At 36.6% G+C, this 17,753-nt stretch overlaps 2 protein-coding genes across 3 annotated transcripts in view; one reads left to right on the forward strand and one right to left on the reverse strand.

Annotated features, from left to right (window-relative positions):
* The window catches only part of LOC139120636 (serine/threonine-protein kinase 32B-like), a 94,770-nt gene extending 92,617 nt beyond the window's left edge, over positions 1-2,153 (reverse strand). The window contains exons 1-3 of the mRNA XM_070685152.1: positions 2,093-2,153; positions 1,476-1,568; positions 1,023-1,078 (exon numbers count right to left, since the gene is read on the reverse strand). Coding sequence (XP_070541253.1) covers positions 1,023-1,078; positions 1,476-1,527 — 108 coding nt within the window. The 5' untranslated portion in view covers positions 1,528-1,568; positions 2,093-2,153. The remainder of the gene's footprint in view (positions 1-1,022; positions 1,079-1,475; positions 1,569-2,092) is intronic.
* Positions 2,154-2,443: 290 nt separating this feature from the next.
* Positions 2,444-17,753, forward strand: part of LOC139120638 (leucine-rich repeat-containing protein 27-like) — a 52,406-nt gene continuing 37,096 nt past the window's right edge. Inside the window, exons 1-6 of one of the 2 annotated variants that reach the window (XM_070685155.1) lie at positions 2,444-2,974; positions 7,365-7,495; positions 9,346-9,404; positions 10,853-10,999; positions 14,420-14,699; positions 16,651-16,788. In XM_070685155.1, the coding sequence (XP_070541256.1) occupies positions 2,729-2,974; positions 7,365-7,495; positions 9,346-9,404; positions 10,853-10,999; positions 14,420-14,699; positions 16,651-16,788 (1,001 nt within the window). In that variant the 5' untranslated portion in view covers positions 2,444-2,728. The remainder of the gene's footprint in view (positions 2,975-7,364; positions 7,496-9,345; positions 9,405-10,852; positions 11,000-14,419; positions 14,700-16,650; positions 16,789-17,753) is intronic. The other variant, XM_070685156.1, reaches the window with a different exon arrangement.

The following is a 17,753-nucleotide window of genomic DNA, read 5'->3' on the forward strand; positions in this document are numbered from 1 at the left end:
ACCATATTTTCATTGTCTCAGCAAATGAAAAAAATTTAAATTTCCTACAACCTATACTTACCCTAATTTTGACAGAAACACAATTTTTTTTATCTTGCCTAATAAAACATGACAAGTGAGTTTATGGGCTAACAACAGTTGTAATATTTTCACTAAATTTAAAATGCCTGAAATGCATCATTTTGTAGTGAAGACACGTGAACACAGTGACATACGCACGTGAAACTAAAGAACCAACATTTTTTTCATGAATGCCACAATTTTTCCACTGACTAGTCATATCGCCATGGTTTCCTTTGAAATGATGGGAAGGAGAGTGCAGAAAAACAGAACAAATGAGTTTTTCCTTTTAACCTGGATCCATGGCAGTTACAAATCACCTGTCATAATGGGTTATCAATTTGAAGATGACGTCATAAGCCTGAATAGCTTGGCAATAAAGCAACGCGTGAAATAACTTGTAAAGCTAAACCTGGACCTGCATATCGTGTACCTGACATGAATTATGCATACATCATTTTTTACTAAATTGTCCTGCCTGACAATACTGTATTAGCAGAATGAATAGGCAAATACAGATCAAAAAACACTCGTGGCCATGTTTAGTCTCTCTTTTTCTGATCAATTGTCAACAAACTTGGTTTGCTATTGCCATGGTAACATCCCCTGGATATTATACTCTTGGAAGGAGCTGCAAAAGTAGCAGTGCTGAGGGTAATCCTACACGTACCAACCTTAACTCATTATACAAATCAAGGGCAAGTTTACTATGATGATTTGGGAGTGGAGAAATCACACACCGGCAGTGGCAGTCAGGAAATACCAACATCACATTTTTGGTTTACCTAAAATAATGAATAATTAATATACAATCTCAAGAAAATAAAGATAATTATTCCCGACACTCATAATTAAAAATATGGAATTAAACATATTTGAAAACGACTGGTCAATTTGAGGACACAGGTCCAGTTGAAGCCCGTCAGTGATGAAAGATCAATATTCAAATTAATTGCACTTACTTTTCCAAAGCTTCCTTTCCCGATGGCTCGTAAAATTTGAAAGTGGTCGAAATTAACTGTAAAAAGAGGGAAAGTAATAAATAATATAACTGGAAGCTTTTTGTGTGTTCGATTTTTTTTCCTTTTCAAGTGAAAAATCGTTTGCAATATTCCTTCACAGTGATTTTTATCTTTCACCTTCCCACTGGGCCATGGATGAACACTGGCAAAGGAAATAAATTTAACAAGGCAGTTCACGCAAACTGTGGCTTTACATGTAATGCATCTCAAAATCGCTCCCCGTACTTTTTCAGCACAAAACTGAAATCATTTCATTTATCACTGTTTGCCTGTTGATGCACCATCTGAATTCCCGCTAACTTAAAGATCCGTCTTCAAAATGGCGATACAGTGCGGGAATACATCCGTGGAATGGGGGAATAGCTTCCACTGATGTTCTCAAGCTTTACTCACCCTCTCCGTTCGCGTCAAACGAGTGTTTGCGTGCGGAGTGGTTACCGCCCATTGTGCAACCTATTTTGGCAGCTTGAAGCGTGTCTGCCCTTCCTGGTGGAGAAGGACAGAGCAGAAAAACAACTCAGACGTGTCAACAAACAATGTAGGATCTCGTAACACAATCGACATGGAATAACGCTGCCGTCCAGCTCGCAAACTTGCACTGTAGTATCACCGCAAGGCCCGTTGATAATTATTCTTTTCGGTCGGTTATCTTTCGAGCAAAACACTTTTCACGCAAAAGTCATCCCGGCGTCACAGAATGGAAAACGATGTAATCTGTGATCCACTCCAAAATATTTCCCTCACGATGACAGCAAATTTTCCACGCGATTCCCTCACACACATTGATGGAACTGCTGGGCCGGGCTATCTTACAGCAGCTTTCATAGCTCCGGCGCATCAGTAACTGTGTTTGCTCTCAAAAGAGCAGAAGCATACATCATCACTGATGCCGGGGGAACTCTCGCTCGCAGGGCGACAGTGTTAAGTTTAAGTTGTCCCTCCTGAATGACGGTTTACAACTAAAAAATCCTTGATTTTGCAGAGAACAGTGGTAATAAACAATACCTTACCTGCGAACAGAGTAATGAAGGATATGCCCGTTTGCCTAATTAGTTTGCCCTTCGATTACACTCTCTGGATCCTACCTACCCCACAAAATAATCAATCGTTCCTAGGTCGAACTTACTTGACCTCGCAGTTTCAAGAACATAACTAATACATTAGCTAAATACGAAATTTTTTAGGCTTTCTTTGGAATAAATATAACGTCATATGATATTTTATTTCTATAAAAAGTGGAAAATGTCACTTGATGTAAGTAATTTATCATTTTGATACCAAACTTTCGATGATTCTCCTGGGATAATTAGAAACAGCTTCTCCCCATCGGTGTCTCCATAGAAATTGTAAACAAATTGTTTACACTACAGAACGTCCGCCATTTTTATTTTAGCGCCGCCGACGGTACATACTTTCGTGGTCTGCCAGGCTTTGCAGTACAATGCATCGAAGCTCCAAACGTATGTCACGTCATGACCTGAATTAAGACTAACTATGATTTTTATCATCATATCAAAATATGTTGACTTTTGAACTGGCTGTCGAGGCATGACTACATATTGGAATCGTGAGTCAGAGGCCATCTAAATATTTCCGCGTTCGAGTACACGTCCGTTCTCAGCAGTCGCGTCTGCCATTTTCAAAACATGGCGGACATCACAGATATAAACAATAAATTGCCAAACGGCGACGATCTGGAACATGCTATTTCATCGGATTCAGTATCAGCATCGGAAAACTCCTCTGCTGGGACAAGGCTGACCAAATCAAACGAAGAGGTGGTGAAAGACTTGATAACAAGGGCCAGAATTCTGGGCGCGCTAACATTAGACATAAGCGGTAAGCAGATCGTCAAATTACCGGATGAAGTCTTACAACTCGACCATGTTCAGGTCAGTGAAGGTTACGTTTATTTTCAACCGCGTCCGTTTTTAACAGTAATCAATCAAGCAGTTTTTCACTATATTTCCGAGTTTTATTGTATTGTGACATAACGAAGAGTACTCGTGCGTGGATATGAGACTGTTTTGACAGTATCGAACACTAGAACTTAGATTCCGGAAGCTATCTTAACCATGGTTTAGTAAGGACATGCCCACTCTCCCATTGGCCATGCACAGCCAGTGATACCTAAATTGAAAATCTCTAATTGTCAGGCCGTGTAGGGTGCTTTTATGACATTAATATTGGCACTTAAAATACCACAAACTGTTACCTGTACTCATAGGAATAGTACTGATATATCAGGATTATATTAAGTCCTTATCCTACATATACCATAGGTTGTCAAGATATCAAAATATGTACATACACATGTATTCTGCTAGTCATCATCGGATTTGAGGAAGGACTGTGTTTGAATAGATGAATTGATAATCTCCATTTGAAATCAAAACATGCAAGGCCAAATTTCTTGAAGAAATTTGCTGTTGTCAGGATACAGACTAGCATGCAATACAACTTGCAATGCACATCATGGTAACCCACCCGTATGCCTGACTGTTTCAGTCATTTTCATTTCACATTTCTCATTTTGTAGAATATCTGACAGTGCCCTATTTCTCCATAGTCATTCCACATTGTTTTCTCACTCCTACAAAAAATTAAAATGTATAATTTAAGATCCCTTTATATGTCGTAGACCTTTCAGGGTCTGTGGACACATGGAGTTCTTATTCTTAATATAGTCTAGTACTTCTCCTTGCTTACGGTGTACGCTAAGCTCCCACCAAAACAATGACCTAGGTTTCCTTGGGAGCCGCTAAGCTCTCACCAAAACGTAGGTTTAGGTGGAAGTGTAGCGGACACCATAACTGAGGAGAAGTCCTAAACTATATTCTTAATATCACGTAATCCCATACAAGGATAAAGCAATAACTCCTAACATAGGCAGTTATACAGAAGGGTTGATTGCAGTGCATGACATATGGCACAAGCTGCTTGGCATGTATGATAATCATAGTCCGTGTATGTGGAGGGACTGTGATTATATAGATTGAATTGTGCAAAATAATCACCTGTGTACTCAGCCATGACAGTTGAAGTCAAGCAGACGACAACAAACAACCCTGGCATTGCAAATATGTACATGTCAAATGTTGTAATATGGTAAATCTGGAAACACAATTTCATAAATTTATTCTGCTTTTTAAATGATATTCATGGTTTTAATTTTTACCATTGTTTCTTTCCAAAAATTTTCTTTCTTAGCCAAACACCCATTGTTTGGCACCTGGGCCTTCTACACTAGTTTGAGGGGCAGGTGTTAACACTGGTGTATCACTGTTATACCATAACTGGCATGCAGCCTGTCCAAACGACCCTAGCATACTTGACACTCTAATATAATGTATTGAATATCTTATGCTACATGAAATGCAACATACCGCTACATTGTGTGGCCGATCAGTCATTTTCTATTGTACAATAAATAGAAGAGTGTTGGAGAGGCATAACAGCTATGGCCCAGATACTTTATCGTAAAACTACTTGGTACCGTGTCATCCATAGCCATTTCACTCTGAGTGCCATTTTCTCCCACACCAGTTTATTTTAAAACCATGATTTTGATGCACTGCCAGTTGGAAAACAGCAGCTCTTTTAATGTTAGCGCCGTTATTTAGGTTCTTTTATAGACAGCGTTTCATGAGAAGATGTGTTATTTCCAATGTAAGGCCTCAAAGCCTCCAGAACATACTACTGTAAAACTGTTCTTTACAACATGGATACCTTGCTTACGCTTCACAATGACGTCTAATCAAGACCATGTCTTGTTTGAAAAGTCTGTTTTGGTTTTGGGAATGGTCCAGTTTAACAAAGAAGTAACATGAAATCAACATGATTTATGGCAAATCAGCATAGATGAGTTTGGGTTGTTTTTTTGGTGAAATGGTTTTTAGACAAGATTGATGTGCTTTGGGACAAAAGTGCACTTGGACAAGGTTTTCTGTGGGGGACAAAGTGGCATGGGACAAAATGTTGCTGGGGAGAAATAAGTGACGATGACATGGTTACTTAATGTTCCCAAATACCACTTCGTTATGGATAGCTGTGGGGGACAAAATGGCATGGGACAAAATGTTGCTGGGGAGAAATAAGTGACGATGACATGGCTACTTAATGTTCCCAAATACCACTTAGCTATGGATGGCTTGAAACTCAAATGATCCTCGAAACAACTTATTTAAAATTAAATTCACAACACATAAATAAAGGAGAAAGTTAGTCAGTGAATCTTTATTGAAAAATATAATCAGCACAAAAACTTGATGCAAAATTCATCGCCTTGATTTACTTTCACTGGCTGGTTGAGTGGCTGCAGACTGTTGTTGAGGGAGACAGATAAGTGGAAGTGACTGAATAGAAGCCTGGTGCTCTGGGCTGTCTGCAAGTAGGTGAAAGTTCATGAAAAGCTTGCCTGCATTTGGGACAGTACTTGTCTTCCTGTCATCATCAGCTATATACATGTACAAACCTGAGTAATATAATAATAATATTTTTATTGCTTGCTTGTAAATATAGGATTTACATCACATTTGTGGCAATAAAAGTGTGATACAAAAATAAGTTCAAATTTTCTTCAATAAAGATAAAGTATTACAGTATAATAATAGTAGCTAATAATAAATATAACTAGGTATTTCTTTGTTTACATAAAGTAAAAATATAATCTGCAAGTTGTTCATTAAAAGATGAGTATGAGAGCAGTGAAATTGATTCTAACTCAACTGGCAGTGATTGTAACCAACAAGTCCAAAAGTTCTGATTCTAGTTCAGAAAGCGAGGCTGTTGCAAAAAGTAATGATCTGCTGCCAAGAAACCAATCCTGTAAATCGTTCTTGTTGTAAATCGTTATCATGGTGCAAATGTGGTCAATACGGTCAAACGTCGGACATTTTCAATGTGTTCACAATTACCATGATTGGGTGAGGATTGACAAGTCTATGAAATGTCTAATAAGGTCAAGCTATTAAAATGCAGCCATGCACAGTGACTTGGCAATGATCTAGCTAGACACATTTATCAGTACTGTTTTAGGTGAGAAGTAGTGATTGATCACTTTCAACAGAAAAATTAAAGGTAACCTTCTCTTTTACTAAAATGTTAATTCATTCGGAAACTTAAGTATCAATTACTTTGACGGGATGACGATTTTATTTGAAGTGGATGAGATTCAGCCTCATTGAAAAGAATAGTCAATCATCGGAATGATTATCAGTGAAAGAAGCTGATGATTGACATGAAAACAGCTCAAAATAACCCGACTACCGTCAATCAGAGAACTGTTTACAGAGTCAAAGGTGGCCGAGATCTGTCATGTCATCATCTGAAGAGAGTAGTCCACAGATGATGAAATGTGAATATGAAATGTGATATACCAGTAACTGGTTTTATGCTGAGTTAGAAATATGACATACACATCTATATAAAACACTGATGATGTAGTTTTTTCTGAAATACATGATGTATGCTACGCAGATTCCCTGCCAGACAGCATTGAATACTTGCGACAGGGTCAGATTACAGCAGCTAGAAATGTACCGATAATTGCTCACATCAGGAAACTCTCACACATATCCCCACTACTTATCACTTTTCATAGGCTGTAATAACACTAACATCAAGATTTATGCCACAGAGGTTGCCATGGCCAGATTCTATCATGAAACAGAGCGAACTCGTTTTGCAGTCAACGTTGCACTGGCTTTGCATGCTGACTTATAGGCTGCTAGTGACCTCACAAATATACAAAATATTTGATCAAACTAAATCTCAGCTTTGACTCAACTTGATACCATTTACAATTTTTAATATGTTTTTAAATAAATGTCACAAAGCAGTCATTTATTTTCCAAAACTTCACCTTTTTTGAACCCTTTCACCCCAAAGTCCATGCAAACAGGTCCACACTCACTATTTGGATTTGGGCCAAACAATAATTGTGAAAGGGTTATTAAAGTTTGAAGTTCAATTCACGCCAGCCACCCACTATACTAGTCCCTGTTTTGTAGTTGTTGATTTTACAAAGAAATTTTCAAGAATAAGTAAAGAAAATGAATACAGGTTGATTTATACCTTTTAATGACGATCAGCAACAAGTTTAGTTGGTTTACATATTATACATTGAACATAGGACAGTTAGAAAAGGAATGGTGATAGACTTAATAAGTGTGCATAGAGTGATGTACATCCCATACACAGTGAGTTGGTCATGTATTGATCAAGTCATGGATATACTCGAATGATGTAGTTTACAGCATTATTCTTCATTTCACACGGCAGTATCTATACTTGGAAGGAAACAACCTGACAGAAATACCCAGTGACCTGTTTGAAGCTCTTCCAGAATTGAAATGGCTGGACTTACGCAATAATAAACTGAAAAGTTTTCCAGCAACTGTAGGCAACCACAGGTAAGATTGTTTAGAGTAGAGCCTTTGCTATCAAAACACAGACTATTGTTGCGACAAGTAGTGTATTGTTCCTCTTTGTATGCGCAAGGATTTTCTTTCACTAGTCCCACTTAAATCAATCAAAGGTATAGACTGGATCAATGATAGCACTACAAGTGTAATATTTGTGCATGTCTGGTGAAATATACAGAAGTGTTTGCAGGGGCGTATAAGGTCAATGAAATTCCAAAGCCTTCATAAATCTCCATGCAGAGTTTTAATTTTCGTCAATCTTTGCACAGTTTAATGGGCTAAGTTGTGCAGCTCATGATCATGTGACAGGATATATTTGTGTGCTTTCCTTGCATTGCCTGTGAAAGATGCGTATTTATAGGTAATAAAGTGCAAAATGTACATCTGCATCTTCGTTTTTGCATATAGATCCAAGAAAACCTTGAAAATGATTACTTGACTGTTGTACTTGATGTCATAAAATTGCAGTTATCATTAGAACTGAAGCAAATTACTTTTTCATTTCCATGTCAAGCCAGTCAGCAACATCAGATCCATTTGGGAGGGTGTCGTCGGAACTCTGCTCAAAGGTTGCCGGGGACCCTATGACTGATGTAAATACTGCATCTAGAGATTGATGATTGATGAAAGTTAACACATGTTTGTTTATAATGAATATCATAAAATTTATATGTTGCCGCTATGTTGACACGATGCATCTAGATATCATGCATGAAATGCATTGTTCGTAAACAAGAAAGTCGCACACGCTCAGTTCCAATGACACCGTCCCTTTAGGTCCAACAAGTGATGTCATACTTTTGATTGACAAGTGACAATACTTTACACCTCCTTGAAGTTTTGATAAGAGTGTCTTCACACATAAGTGTTTGACATTTTTGTTTCACCATGCTTGTAATTATATAATACAGCCAAATAACAGGTATACTTATCACAGTTTATGTACTCAAAGTTCATCAGACATGTTAACAACTGTCAAAGCCATGTTACGCAAACATTTATGACTGATATTTAAAACCCTTTGAGCGCCAAAGTCAATTTTTGTCGCCTTTACAAAGTGTACCCAAGTCAATTTTTCTTGCAGATTTTTGCTAAAATTTTGATAAAAAACTGCAGCAGCAAATGAAATATTATGTCCATTTGGTCCAAAATCATCAAAGTTACAGAAAAATTCATAGACATTTGTAAAATGTTGTACTCAAATTTTGGTGGGAAAAAATTACAGCACTCAAAGGGTTAAATGATAGGATTGGCAAATGTTTTTTATCAACTGATTGTCATCAGCAGGTTTTATCTACAAAAACATAAGGGTAATGCTTTACAACAGTTTATGATGGGCGTTACTTTCACAGTGGAGGACAAAACATAACAGGCATGTACATGTACCTGTTCAAACTGGAAAAAAAATAATTTAGTGAAGTGATAATTTGATAAAGAAGTGTGTTTTCAATGTATTTTGGTACACTTGTACAGACATGTACAAAAATAGAACTTTTTGAACATACACATATTTTTTTCCATGCCTTATATTGAAATTTTGGTTACTTTTTTGTGGTATATTCTTGTGCCTAGCAAGTTCTGGATGCTTTTAGTCAGAAAAATTGAATATCAGACCGTCAGTTTTGTCCAGGCTGACTAAATTGTTCATGCAGGCATGTTAACTTTCCCAGTGGTATTAATATTTTATATCGATGTGCGTAAGCAAAATCATGAATGCCCTATCTAACTGTTATTATCAGAAAATTGCATTTTTCCCCTAAATGCTGATAACAAAATATGGAATTTAGATGCCATCGGAAAACAATTTCTGACCTTGATTCGTTTTATCATGTTTCAAGAAATTTGAAGACATTAATTATTGACGGCAACCAACTAAAAGAGCTTCCAGCAGAATTGGGTGAGTTTTCTTTCCATCATATCACTATGATTTTATTGATACTCAGATATCTAATGAGTTGTTATAGTGGCAATAGCAATGCCATGGCTAGGTCACCTTGACTTATTCCCAAAAATGATACTGTTGTCTGACATTGTGCACAGTTGAATTTAATCCCAGTATAATCACAGTCAGTTCTAGAACTAAAATCAACAACTTATTTCGGTTCTAGATTGAAGCCACAAATCACAATCCCTAGTTCTCCCATTTGTTCGTTGACTATTTTCAGTCCTTAGGGTTTTCCCAAAAATGGTTTATCAATTTAATCAGTTTGTTTTGAGATAAGGCTGATAAATAATCTGTACCATTAAAGTGTAGCCTAAGAGTAGGAACCAGAAATTGTGGTTCTACCCTGCAGTTACTCTAAAAGATTGACAAAATTACAGAAATCCGAGTGAAAACCGGATTGTACTCGCTTGATAAATAACATTGATGGCAGGGAAAACTACCTTTAGTACACAATCACTGGGAGACTGCAGACTCTTTCTCATACACACGTTCAGAAGAAGGCATGCAACCATATAGTTGTGCTGTTATTAAATGCCCAAGGTTTGTGCTTTGTGATAAAAATGCCGACACCAGTCTCTCTGCAAAGGATACAGTACAATTCCTCTCAGACAAAACGTTTAAAATAACACAGAATTGCGAAGTCATTTTGCAACTGCATCATGAAAAGCAATTACCCCGGGTAATGATTCTATACATTGATGGCCTCATGAAAAGGAAACCATTATTTTGATGAGCTAACTATTCCATCATGCTCTACTTTGTGTTCAAAGCTTTCCGGGAAATTAATTTGCAGATGAAATGAAAAATTAATGAAGGTTTCATCCAACATACAAAAGAAGCATTGTGGCGTTTGTTTATTTTCCTTTGTGATCACAATGATAGACAATCATCTCTTCATAAGATTAGCAGACATTTTGATGGTGATGCTTGTCATGATAATTTCTTTAACATAGAAAATTTTAAATTTAATCTACAATATCGTATTGTAGCAGAGTTATATTTAGAATAAATTATCTCAAGTTCCCATGCCACACAAAAGCAAAGTATTCTCGTAAACAGTACAATTTGCTGACTTAGCCTCTCAGGAGAAAATTGAACCATAATAAAAAAGTAACAATAACATTTAATGGTAAAATCTATATAAAAACAGTACATCATAGTATTCAGGTTGCATGAGAGAAATAAATACTCACTATTATATTGTCAATGTTGTATTTACGGTAATATTTATAGGGGTGAAGAACAGAAGTGACAACAAGCATTGTGCAAAATGAAAAAAAATGTAAAATTTAAATGGGAAAATTTACTGTACATGTTTGTTTAAATTGTGACTTCTTCAAAAATAAAAATGTACGTTTTTTGTATGTGTAAATGTATGTATTTTTTCGCGTATTTGACAGGTTTGCTTGAAGCGCTAACCGGACTTCACGTCCACAATAATCCGTTAGAATTCCCGCCGCCAAAAGTGGTCAACAAGGGAGTGAAGGAAATCCTGAGGTATCTACGTGAAGCCCTAACAATGAAGAATAGAAAACTAAGTGCTGCAGGTACGTTATCTGTGTATCTGATATCTGACCTCTTTTAAGCTGAAACTAAAGCAGCAGCTGGGAGGTGGCTTTGCAGTATCCATGAAAACATGGATTTTTTTTATTTATCTGTGGTAGCGATAAAGTGATAAAAATGAGCTAAAGCCAGTTTCAAATTTTCTTGTACGTCTCCAAATCCAAATTTAGACAGAAAGTCACAAGATAGAACGCCATACCCTAAGTATGGATTTTGGCAGATATCAAAGTAAATTTGTTTTGAAAAGGCAAATGTGCACATGGAAATTTAGTACAAATTTGAAATTTTTTTCCAGTACACAATTCCTCCAACCACCAGTCTGGCAGTTGGACGGACTGTGCCAACCTTATCTCAAAAACCAAAGATAATCTTTTTCTTTTTAATTTGTGCTAACCCTATTTTTCAATTTGCTCTAATAAAATCAAAATTGTCTGAATCTATAGTTCTAAAGTACATGTATTATAGAAATAACGGACGACGCGCTGACCATTAACGTTTATTTATGGGCAAGGGCGAGAGGAAAGCCAAAAATTAACTAGCGAGGCTTGCCGAGCCCGTTAATTTGGCTTTCCTCGAGCCCGCGCCCATAAATAAACGTTAATGGTCAACACGGAGTCTGTTATTTCCATTATATTATCAACGAACCCCAAAAAACAGTCAAAATGTACGAACATTTCCCGTGCGAACGACAACGGAGCCCCAGAACCTGTCAGTGAGTAGTGCTGCAAACATTTTGCAAATCCGGAGATTTTTTTTTAAAAAGCGTCTTAACTTGGCCCAAAAATGTTCCATTTTATTTTGTGATTGATTGTGATCTTTGTACAAATCACAATTTTCGTTTTAGCCGTGAAGTTACTGTGTTTACGATATTATTCATATTCACGGCCATGAAAACAAACCATTACTGTGTATTTGTGGGCAGTCAGGTGGTCCAGCTAGACCAATTAAAACGCAATGGACAGGGCATGGTAATATCATTGATCACCATTGGAACCCACAAATATGGAAATGGTACAAATTAGCTTATGTGTAAGCGCACACATCGAAAGTTGACCAGCCTTAGCCATTACACACATACCCGGTAGCTGTATCAAATTGTTTGGTGCCTATAGTTGTTGAGATTAGGCACTTTATAAATTTCCTTTATCATTATTACTATTATTATTGTCATCATTGTTATTATCACATTCAAGCCAAAAACGTGTTTGTTAATAATAAGTATTACATGTGCTATGCTCGGCACTTATGCCCTGAAACATGAACAGTCTGTACCAGAAACTTGTATAGTAGTCATCCCCATGTACAGTAAAACTCTTACTACCGTAGTTCTCATATCTCACCAGAGTCACATAATAACACTCCATGTGCACTTTGGCAATAAAACTATGGTCTCATGCCAGAGTCAGAAATGCCTGTGGTACCTTTACAGGGCAGACCTTACTTTTTTATCCCACATATACCATATTGAGGGATGTTCCAATAGTATTCAATGGCTAATTTGGACCTATGTACAGGCAAATAGGGGTAAAAGGTTGAGTTTTGTGTCAGGGATGTTTGTATAGCAACAGGTGTGTGGCCTAAGGTACCGAGTACACACATCCTACATAAAATGTTTAGCCAAATAGTAATCTACTTTCCTTCTCCACTATCCCTGAATAATGCAACACAAGGAATACTGATCCATTGGATATTACAGAGGAGAAAATGGGACTTAATATACAGCTTCTCTCAGATCAGTACAGCTTACCGTTGGATAAAGCATAGCATCTAGATGAATTCTGTTGTACTGGCAAAGCAAGAATGTAATAAATACAGATGCCAGCATTTACTTATCGGGCCATATAGTCTGAAGAACAGTTTACACACCTGCTTTTTGTTTTGTAAAACCTTGTAATTTACAGTACTTGTAAACCACATTGTCGTCATACGTACATTGTATCGTCTCATCAGGTCTGATGAATTACCCAGACAACGAATTGTCAAACATTGAAAGAAGGCCGTGTTGTATACAGTAAAGAAAGAATGTTTTTCAAAACGTAGTTGAACCACAGCACAACAAGTACATGTACATGTGGACACTTTCACCCCCATTTCTGTATGTAGGGGTCCAACTCTGTCAAAGAAAACATTAGGATTATACCATACTTTGATGTGAAAGGGTTTAAAGTCTCTATACTAGAAAGTGTAGATGTCTATGGTCTGAATCCCTATTCAGTGACCATGTGTATTTGAAATCAATCTTTTATGCTCTATGAGAGTTGACTCTACCTGGTTTCATCAATTTTCAATTTGAGACATTTGAGGCAAATTTACTTATGTTCAATGCTTAGCAGAGCTGCGGTCAGAATCTATTTCACTGAAGTTTGTATCCAGCCTGGGGTGGGGGTGGGGAATTTTGGTTGAAAAGTGGTGTGTGTGAGGAGATCCCTCATGTAGAGGTGGAACCATTACATACATGTGTTACAATGATCCGCTGTAATGAAACGATCAGCTTCCTGACTAATACCACAATAAATTCAAGACAGAATGTATCAGTATATACAACAAAGAACAAAGATATTCCATTATCAATAATGCATGAAAAAACATCATTATGCTTAAAAGATGCCCAGGGACAATTATCACATGTTTCAACTTTATCTTTCCACCTCAGTGGAACATCTTCCACTCTAATAAGCTTTCATTTTGATCAATAAACCGTAGTGCAGCAATCGACTAATATCGCCACTGGGTATAACCATGGCAACATCCTGATGAACTAAATGAATTATTTCTCCCTGAGAAATTTCAACACGGACAAAAAATGAACCTCCAATCATGCTGTAGTGAATTCTTATGTGATCTAGGTGTAATATCTCAAATGCATGGTTTTGAGACGTGGTTGTAATAAGTTAATTATATAGCAGTACGGGCACAGGAATATGTCTTATTTGCTGTGAATGTTTATTTTTGTTTGCTTGTTTTTGAGCTTTCACGAACTAAACATATTTTATTCACCGAAGAACGAAGCACAATTCCAGTTTTAATTTCCTTCCTTGATTCCATACTTGAATATTAACAATTTCAAATGTGGACACTGAAACTGACTAGGCATCCTCAAAAGCAATAGTTACACATTTTGCCACTGAAATAATTTGTGAAGACCATACAGCAACAGAGACAAATAGACAGTGAGGGGTTGACTCCATCGAGTAATGTTGGCACGATACACTGTCAGTATTGTAAGTTGCCATGCAGTATTATCAGATTTTAATTTTCATAAGTAGGACATGATGGTTGAATTTCTTGACATCTGCCAGCAGCTGTGTGCTTCCAGTGAACTTATATTACTTATACAGAGCTCTGACAAGGGAAAAATGTTGAATAATCAACAAAGTGATCATTGATTTCACTCCATCTTCCAGAATTGCAATTTGAAGATTTACAGATTGATGACTCGTCTGATAAAAACTCCTCATCGAGTTCTGACGAGCTCTCCAGATCACGGACTAAGAGTGGCAAGAGGCAGCGACGCGTGTTTAGTGGTCAGTCAAGGTCAACAGTTGCCAGCGATCCATCAGATATTGAATTTCCACGACCCAAATCTGTCAATTTACATAAACCTATTAGTTATGATGAGTACAGAAAGCTGCAGTATGATAGATTCAAGAAAGCAGGTGCCTTGGGAATTCTTGGCAAAGATCGGTGAGTTGTATTCATATCCTATGTCTATCAATATCTTGGCTATCATGGTTCCGCCAAAATGGCCAACCTTCTTGCTATATACCAATACTTTGAATGTTATTTAGCATACAAATTATAGAGTAACAATCCATCAAGTGAACAACTTTACCCCTTTGAGTGCTGTAAATTTTCCCGCCAAAATTTTTGCGTAAAATTTTACCAATTTTTTGACAATTTTGGACCAAATGGACATTGCTCTTCATTGGCTACAGTTTTTGATCACAAATTAGGAAAAATCTAAAAAAATTGTCCAGGTTAAATTTCATAAAGGCAGCAAAAATTGACTTTGGTGCTCAAAGGGTTAAAATGATAATTAGTAATTTGATAAATTAGATCTTCCAATACTGTAAAATTGAATTAGGTCTTTCTGGTAAATGTACTGTAGTAATTATTTTAAAATTCAATTTGTGATAATTAGTTAATTTGCATCATGTACAAAGTCAACTTCAACTGCCAACGTTTCCACCTACATACTATAGTTGTACTCCAATCAACATTATATTTAGATTCTCATTTAGGAGGATTTCCATAAAGTCAAACATTCTTTTACCGATTTACAATTTGATGAACTACGAAACTTTATTTCTCTATTTGTATCTTTTTTCTGATCAGTAATGAATCCAAATGGCTGTAGTTTAAGATGAGAACAAACTGAATTACTTAAGAGAAAAGAAAGTTACATCATGTTACGAAATGAAATTACACAGGCAGCAACATAATATTACGGTATAGTCTCCCCGTAATGCAAGCAAGTGTTACGCTGTAAGAGTATAAGAAGTGCAGTGATTGCTGCTCATTCCAGCATATCCAGGGTAGACTCCTCTCTCACATATACACAGGTCATATTGCCACATACCCACAATGGCAACCCCAAGGCATTCAAATCACTACTTAACAAAACAGAAATCTCTCAGTTTCTATAGAAACAAGTTTAAGAAACTGCCATCTACCTACTCGACATATTTGATAACTTGTGAAGCACTTCAAATTACTGTACAGCATTCTAGTATAACACAGCACACAAAATGGCTAAGTACCACTTTGGAAAGGAGAACTCATCTAAAATTTTGCATTCGTCAAACTCTGTACGAACAAGATCTGATGAGAAAGTCAACAAATTTCAGAAAAATTTCAATTTGACCTCTGTAAATTAATGTAATTTTTTACAGCGGCTGTTTTCCCTGCAATATTACTGTTTAATTTTTTTCTTCCCGTAAGTACAGAGAATATAAATGTCCAAAAGTTGCTTTGTATTCATTGCCTAAATATAACATGCTGACATTGTTTATCTTGACAGTCTGGTCAAATTTCCAATATGTGACCAAGCTATTATTCTGTCAAAATAGTCACGACATTACTGACTGATATTGTGTGAAATTCCAAATCATACGGATCATAATTACAAGGTTGTTCTTGTATTATTAAATGGAAACCCTTGTCATGCCCGTGACTGTATTTATAGTCCATGTTGTGATAACATTGTTAGCTCAGCCATAGCCTGTTCACCCCTATTCTGTGGAATAAACAGGTCCACACTCACCATTGATAACAATAGGTTTGAGACAAAACCATGGAGGTGAATGGGTAGAACTTAAACCTTGTGGACTTTGTTATCATTAATAGTGAACATCTCAATGGAATAGATATCAGTTAGTGAAAAATCTGATAATATGGGTGGTTCCATAATTACTCTGTGAAAATCCTTGCTATATCGGTAATTTATTATTTATTGAAAATCTTGATATTAAATTAAATATTTATGGCCCAGTCATTATTTACTGTAGTGAGAACTTTATTATCACCTTTTTTTGCTCATTTATTGAAAAGTCCAAAAAATGCAACATACTCATTCATCATTTTGTGAAAATTTGATTGATGCTGATGACCAAATGACCTTGACATTGTTTTACAGGAGAAGGAATAAGCAGAAGTCTAGAATCCCATCTCCGCCGAGGATAGACCCAATAGAATCTAGAATAATAGAAGAGAGAAGACTAGCTCAGCTGAGAGAACTGAAACAGAAACAGATGTTAATTGAACAAAGAAGGAGGTAAGTATTTTAAAGTAGTGAGTGCAATGCATGTCATCACATGGAAAAGGAGAGATACCAGTCGTTAGTGATCTGCATTGCAAAATACATGATGCCATTCAAAGATTGTCACATCTGAATGTATCCGGTGTTTTGGTATTATTTAAGTATGGTCACACAGTCTGAAGCTTTTAAAAGCTCCATTTAGTCATTAATGTCCATGTATTTTCCAGTCTATTTGGTCGGTTTATAACGTACTGTTTCTTGTTACTTCCAAAATGTGGAAGTGCCCAGTGATCAGGTTGTCAACAAAGCCCGTTTGTGTGCACTGTAATGTCCCAAGTTCTTGTTTATGATAATTTTTGTCCAGACTAAAATTTATTTTTAACAATAACATTAAATGTTATACACATTGCAGAGTGTTTGCGAGATCTGCACTGTACATTTCAATATAATTCAGGGAGAAGAGTACGAAAACAAACTTGTTTTCTAGGAATCTAAAATTATCAAAAGTTACTGCTACTGTCTATCTAAGGCAGCTTGATTTGAAAACATGCAGTAAACATCTCCAATAAGAACCAACCAATTTAGGAAATTGATAAAACTAAATACTCCCAGTCCTATCAACTGGTGAATTTTTTAATCCCATGTCTCATGAAGTTGTGGTCATTGTTTGTCAGCCATTCAGCTGATTATTTTGATTAAAGTATTTCACTGATTCTGTTACATGTACACTGAACAGAATCAGCATAATAAATATGTACAAAAGAATTCTTTATTACAAAATGGTACATGCTCATGGGCAGATCAGCTTATTTTGTATCCGATATCATTTGACTGATGTAGCCTATTCACAATGAAGACATCTGTTTGTAGAATTTTTCCCAAGAGACCTGCTCTAAGGCAATCTTAAAGGCAGGGGGAGCCTATAAATACCCCCTATCTCCCTGGGATTCATAATCCAACATGAGTGGCACATTGTAACA

This window comes from Ptychodera flava, chromosome 20 (assembly GCF_041260155.1).
Source record: "Ptychodera flava strain L36383 chromosome 20, AS_Pfla_20210202, whole genome shotgun sequence".
Classification (NCBI taxonomy): domain Eukaryota; kingdom Metazoa; phylum Hemichordata; class Enteropneusta; family Ptychoderidae; genus Ptychodera; species Ptychodera flava.